Genomic DNA, 6,714 nt, shown 5'->3' on the forward strand with positions numbered 1-6,714 from the left:
CTTTCTTTCACCATAATGTCCTCTGGGTCCCAACATGTCACGAAATGTTCTCCAAATTCATCATTGTTCTTTAACGTTGTATAGTATCCCACTGTGTGTCTATGTCCCCTAGTTTGTTGATCCATGAGTAATTTGGTTTTAATATTTTAAATTTCAAGTCTTACGTATAGTTTTGAATGTATTCATTTTCTTCTTCTAGACTTAAAACACATTAAATCGAAAATAAAATCTCGTTTCAGAAATATGGCTTCCTTTGCACCCATACTTCATTAAAACAGTCTAACTCAAACGTTTCATTTTCTGTCTGCTTTAAGCAATATGCTCTTTTAAGAATTATCTATATGGATCAAGTTGAAAGATAAGACAAGAACCTTAGGGGGCCAGTAAATTTAGGTGAATGGAGGAGGAACAATTCAGAAAAGGCAGGTGACAATGGTCGCACAACTCAAAGAATGTGACCAGTGTCACTGAGTTGGACACAGAGAAGGTATTTTATATTTTGCTGTGTGTAGTCTCACCAGTAGGAGCTCTGGTAGCATAGTGGCTAAGGCACTTGAATGCTAACCAGAAGGCTGGCGGTTCAAACCCACCAGCCACTCCTCGGAAGGAAGGTTGGGCATTCCTACTTCCGTAGTGATACTGCCTCGAAAACCCAAGGAGGGGTCGCTATGAGTCGGGGCCGACTCGATGGCAAACAACAACAACAAGTCTCAACAGCTACAAAGAGTTTTAAAAAGCTTCATTTTTATCTTTGATACCTAAGTCTTCTGAACACTCTTAGACTCATTTGGGAGGTCACCGTTCCAGGACCTCAGAAATTTCCCTTTGGCCCAAATTGTTTGTGACATAGTTTGTCAAATTCGACCATGATGTTGGCGCTGGGAAATTTTATCCTAAACCGTATCCGCTAGTTGTGATCTCCATAGTGTGACCACATATCATTAATAAGAACATTTTAATTGACTTTGTAGTTTCTGGATTCCAAACCAAGAGCCAGAAATAAAGAATAATATAATGACCTTTCCTGTTCCTCCCATGCACCTTGATCCGACTTTTACATTCGACTTTACTTATTCATCTCATTGTTAAAAAGAAATGCAACATTGCAGTTAAAACTTCCTGTGTTCCATCCCCCAATTCCACACCCCCTCTTTCCCTCTCCGGATTCAGGCACTTTGAAAATTACTGCTTAATCGTTCCCATGAATGGCATCTAGCATTCATTAAAATGCAGGATTTATCATTCCCTTGCATACCAAAATAAATTACTGAAAGAGAGGGATAAAAACAAGAATGTGTCGGATTCCTCTGTACCCCACAGGTCAAATCCTCCTCCCACGTCCCATTGCGAGCCAGCATTGTTCTCAGAGCGGTGGAGGGATGTGAAACCTCATTTCAAGGTGTGTCTGGTTTGCGGGAGTGCCATGCTTGACCCCTGAATCACAAACAAGTCTCACGTATCTGTGTGAACACTTTGCAAACCTAGGGGAGGTCTTTGGGATTAATAGCATGCCCACTCCCCTTCATTTTAGCTATGAATTTTTTCAACCTACTGATGAGGTCAGTCTAATTTTTATCCTGTGCACATTGGTCAATTAATTTTGGCCTGACCACTCCTTAACAAGATTCTCAATGATGCAGAGATTTTGTTTAGTCCTTGCAAAGAAAGTTCTAGAAGCTTGACTCGTTGTTATGTGCTGTCTAGTTGGACCCAACTCATAGCAACCCCTCCTTGGGTTTCTGAGGCGGTATCTCTATGGAAGTAGATTGCCCAACGGTCCTTCCGAGGAGTGGCTGGTGGGTTTGAACCGCCAGCCTTCTGGTCAGCAGTCAAGTGCCTTAGTCACTACGCTACCAGAGATTCCCTCAGATGGCCTTAAATGGTGCAGACATCAACTCCCCTACTCCAACTTCCCCCAAGGCCAGAGCACGGGAGGAGACGCGTGGAGGAGTGAAGGCCTGGAGGAACAGTGGGGGGTGAACAATCGCGCTTCTAACGGCCCCCGCCCGACCCCCAGCCAGACTGCAGAAGCCACGCCCCAGCTACGTTCAGTCCCCGGCAAGCAACGGCAGGTTGCTATGGAAACCTCGGGCGCGGGGCGAAGAGTAAGCGCGCAAAAGCCACTGCGCAGGCGCGCTGCGTAGTTGCGGGAGCGAGGCGGGGCGGACGCCGGTTGCTCCGCTCGGCTTTAGCTGGTCCTGCTAAGCGGGAGTCGCGGTTGGAGGCGTCTGCGAGGAGGCTGCACCCCCAGGGCCGCCCGTCGCTCTGGCTGCGCAGTCGGAGGCAGGGCTGCCAGTTCCCTGCCGCTCGGTGGAGGACCAGGACCCGAGACGCGGCTGAGAGTGTGTCTCCGCGGCTTCCCCGACACGTGTAAGCACCCTCGGCCTCCCCGGCCGGCTTGGGGCGGGATGCTAGGGAAGGGCGCGGCCTTTAGCAGGTCAGCCGCGGAGGGGGGCGCCTAGGGGCTCTCCGCTGGGCCGTTTTCCTGGGACGCTGACCATGTCGCCCTGTGATTTTGCAGGCTTCATATTTGGGGACTGCTGCACCCCACCCCCACCTCCTAGACTCATTAGTCGAACCCACCAGACGCCTGCGACCATGGCGGCGATGAACCTTCTGGAAGATTGGTGCCGGGGGATGGATGTGGACATCCACAGGGCCCTAGTAGTTACGGGGATCCCAGTGGAGTGTGGCCAAGAGGAAATTGAGACGACCTTGAGAGAGTTCTTCGCTCCCCTCGGCCCGTACCAGGTGCTTAATAAGATGTTTCTGAGGGAAGAGAATGCCAAAGCCGTTCTTGTCGAGATGGGCGAGGGCATCAATCTCAGTACCATTCCCCGGGAATTCCCGGGAAGAGGTGGTGTCTGGAGAGTGGTCCACAGACACCCCACCCAGGATGCCGACTTTGTGAAAAATCTGCATGAATTTCTCGAGAGTGAGGGGCGCACCGTGGACGACGTGTTGCGCCTGCTGCAGCTCCACCCCCCCCAGCAGCCCCACATTCAGAATGTGCCCCGAGAGAACTGGATGCAAACGTTGGGGGTGTTCCTGGGGGCGGTGGTGCAAATCGCCTTACACATGGATTCGGAGATGCGCCACCTGGAGGAAATAAGGGCTCAGGAGTTGGCGGTAGTTCAGATGAGAGCAGCAGCCCAGTCTTCTGAAGCAGGAAGGAAAGTTAAGGAGGAGCCCAGACCTGCTGCAGGGGCCGACTGTGTCTTGAAGACAGAGAGCTCCAGTAGCTGGTGTGACACTGAAGATGAGGCGCCCAAGCCCTTTTTTTCCAAGGCCTGGGCTAAGAATCCTTGTAAGAAAAAGGTGACCAAAGGCGCCCGGCCAGAACCAACGTTCTGGAAAAAATTCAAAATCAACCCCGCAGACAGATCAACCTTCTTTGAAGATTCTGAAGCAGACGAGGCTGAAAAAATGGAGAGCCCCGAATGTGCCCTGATCAAGCAGAAGCTGTGTATGAAGCGAGGGGAGTGGCCCCTGAAGCAGCTCGAGGTGAAATGTGCTGGAATGGTCCGCGGAGACCGACCTCAGGATGTCTCCTCTGAGGCTGAGAGCCCCGGAGGTGCCTCAGAGTCAGACAAAGATGGCGACCACGATGTCCCCCCAAGGAAGAAGGCCATGGGCTGGGGCATGGCAAAAAGGCTTGTCCCCATGAAGAAGAAGAAGAAGGTGAGCTTGGGCCCTGTCTCCTATGTTCTTTTGGGTTCCGAAGGCACCAAGAAGGTAGTGAACCCAAAGAAAGGGCCAGGCTCGCGTAAGGATGCCTTGTTTCGGAAGGGCTTTGGACGCCCAAAGAGCATGGAGGTGCCAGCCCCAGGGTCACAGGATCTGAAGGCCAAGCAGGAAGGTTTTCCTCAGACCTCCAATGACGGCAGTGACCAGAGAAGTCATTTTGAGCGTGTCAACAAGTGGATGATGTGGGAGGAGCCTGAGTGGGGAGTGGAGGAGGAGGAGGCGGCGGCGGCGGCATCATCCAGTGGGGGTGCAGAGGGTCAAGTGGGTGATGAGGAGAGTCATGGTTCATCAGAGGAGGAAGCTGACCGAGCAGTGGGTGTTCAAGAAGATGAGAACCGTGATCTCCTACCAAAGAGCCCCTGAAGGCCAACGTCGGCTACTCCTGGGAGGGGTTGGCGGGTGGACAGGAATTTGGCAAATCATCCGTTAGTTTATGGATGAGTGTCATTGGTGGTCTCAAGCCACTCTGTCTGACCCATCACCCTTGATAAGAATTTCATGGTTTTGGGCTTCTGTTGTTTTGTTGGGGGTTTGTATGTTTTGATAGGAGGCCCCTGGGTGGCACAGTTGGTTAAGTGCTTGGCCACTAAACCAAAGAGCTGGCAGTTTGAGTCCCCCCCAGGGGCACCTCAGGAGAACGGCCTGGTGAGGTGTCCTTGTGAAGGGTCACAGCCTTGAAAGCCCTGTGGGGGGGTATGGTTGCACTCACGGGGTGGCGGCTGGTTTGGGTGGTGGTTTTTTGTTTTCTAAAGGCCTGGTTGGGGAGTTGAAATGTTCAGGGACCCAGAAAATTCTAGCAAGGTTAAATATATATAAGTCCCAAGTGATACCTCTTCCTTTTTCCCCTCCTGAGTGGTGTGATTTCTCTCCAGAATCCAGAAAGCTTTGATTTGGGGGGACCACCCGTACTTGAAAGAGAGCCAAGGAAGATATTCTGAGGCGGGAACAGATTTCTGTTGTCATTGGAGGGGTGGGGGGGAGAGTTTGGACTCCATCAGGGACTTGGTTTGTAGAAGTATGATTGTGGGGTGAATGATGTTTGAGATTTTGGGGGGATGGGTGGCGGGAGAGAGGTGTAGCTGACATTTTGTTGGGCCTGCTGTGTGTCCTCAGCTCACTTTCGGAGTTGGAGGAGTTCTAAGTGGTTGGGGCAAATTCTAGAATGTTCATCTTTCCTCTAGGGCAAGGGGCACTGTTTGCACTAATGTTTGGCTTTCTTCCCCAATTTGTCAACTTTATTCTCTAGTTACCAGGAGTTAGTTTGGAGGAAACAGAATGTCCACTCAGACCTTGAATTAATTGGGTCTTAGGATTAAATAACACCAAGGGTACCTTCGTTGTTATTTGAGGTGAAGATTTGCAGACTCCTCTGAGGAAGGAGTGATTGGGGGGGGGGTTCGCCCACTCCTATAAAGTGCTGCCAAACTCTTGGTCTGACACTATATATATAGCAAGAAGCAAAAAATGCCTTTTAAAAAAATGGCTATTACTTTCTGCTTTCTGAGTAGACATTCAACCAGACTAGCAATCCATAATGTGTGCGCAGGAGGGAAGGGGTTACAGGTAACCCCACTTCAGTGGTTTTTCAAAATGTATCCTGGGGAGTCCTGAGGCTTGCCCAAGGATTTAAGCCGACTCTGTTCGTTTTCATATATTCTTCAAAAATGGTGAAAAACAACAACAGAAAAATGACTACTTGAATATGTTACACTGGAGAAGACCAAAATATTCATGTTTTGTAGGTTAACTAGTTTTTGTAGAAGTCCCAAGTTTGTTTGTACCTTCTGTTTGCATATAAGTGAACTTTGTGTCAAGGTGGCTTTGATGAGGAGGGTGGAAGGGGAAGAAACTCGATTTGGTGCATGTCTCGAAATGTAATTCTGTGAAAAAACAAAGTTTACCTCTAAATTCTCTGCTCTGATGCTGTGAGTCTCTGTTGGGCATTAACAAGTAATTAACCCGCATAGTTTTAGACCTTGTAGGCGTGGTGGGTGGGTGTGGGTGTTTGGGGAGGGGGTCTCTGTTCTGACCTCACTTTTTTGTGATAAAGAATGTGAACGATTGTTAGATCTTGTTAGTGATTCAACTTTGAAATCAGTGTCTTGTGGTGCCTTTGAAAATCCTGGCTGTATTTAACTGAAGATGAGGAAGAAGACGGTTTCCACGCACAGCTCCTGGGTGGCAGCGTCAAGCGTTGGCCGCCACGGCGAAGAAATCCCACAGCTGTCCAGCTCTTGCTGATAAAGGTGGATCCATTAGGGCTTCATTGTATTAACTGCCTGCACCAAGACCTGTAAATGTGAATGTTTATGTATAAAATAAAGTTGAAGAAAATGAACTAATCTGTTGGGTCAGGGATTTTTTGGAATGGGGGTGGGGGTGTCCCTGAGGGGCACAGATGGTTAATTAAGCACTTGGCTGCTAACCAGAAGGTTGGTGGTTCAAGTCCACCCGGACGTGCTTGGAAGAAACGTGATCTGTGAAAAAAATCAGCCATTGATAATCCTGTTCTATTGTGACACAGGGTTGCCGGGAGTTAGAATTTACTCTGGGATCTGGTTGTGGGTTGGTTAGTCTATCATAGGCTGCAATTGCCTGGATTGTTTGAGAAAACAGTTAAACAGTTTCAAACAGTTTAACTGCTAAACAGTACCCACTGTCCTTCGGCCGGCCAGCCATCCTTGAGTGGTGGCCGCATCTGGGAGCAAGCTGGGAGGACTGTCGGCCCTTTGGGGGGGACAGTGAGCTGGCTCTCCTCGGCAACCTTCCTTCCATGTGAAAGGCTCTTCGCAGGGTTTGAGGCCGTCTACCTTCCAGGAGTTTCTAGAACAGGTAACCAGAGTTGTAAATTACCTGAAAGTGCTCATTAATTTTTAAAAGCCAACTGGGAGGTGAAAACCACTCTCCTCTAGACAGATAAGCTGTTACTAGCAAGGGGCACCTGAACCAGGGGTCCCACTACATCAG

The 6,714-nt window shown here is 49.5% G+C and overlaps 1 protein-coding gene across 1 annotated transcript; it reads left to right on the plus strand.

Annotated features, from left to right (window-relative positions):
• Nucleotides 1-2,598: 2,598 nt before the first annotated feature.
• On the plus strand, nucleotides 2,599-4,110 carry PNMA8A (PNMA family member 8A). The gene has a single exon (XM_007943046.1). The coding sequence runs from the start codon at nucleotides 2,599-2,601 to the stop codon at nucleotides 4,108-4,110; it is 1,512 nt and encodes a 503-aa protein (XP_007941237.1).
• Nucleotides 4,111-6,714: the final 2,604 nt, after the last annotated feature.

This window comes from Orycteropus afer, unplaced genomic scaffold, assembly GCF_000298275.1.
Source record: "Orycteropus afer afer isolate SDZICR_OR568_19922 unplaced genomic scaffold, OryAfe1.0 scaffold00099, whole genome shotgun sequence".
Lineage (NCBI taxonomy): Eukaryota > Metazoa > Chordata > Mammalia > Tubulidentata > Orycteropodidae > Orycteropus > Orycteropus afer.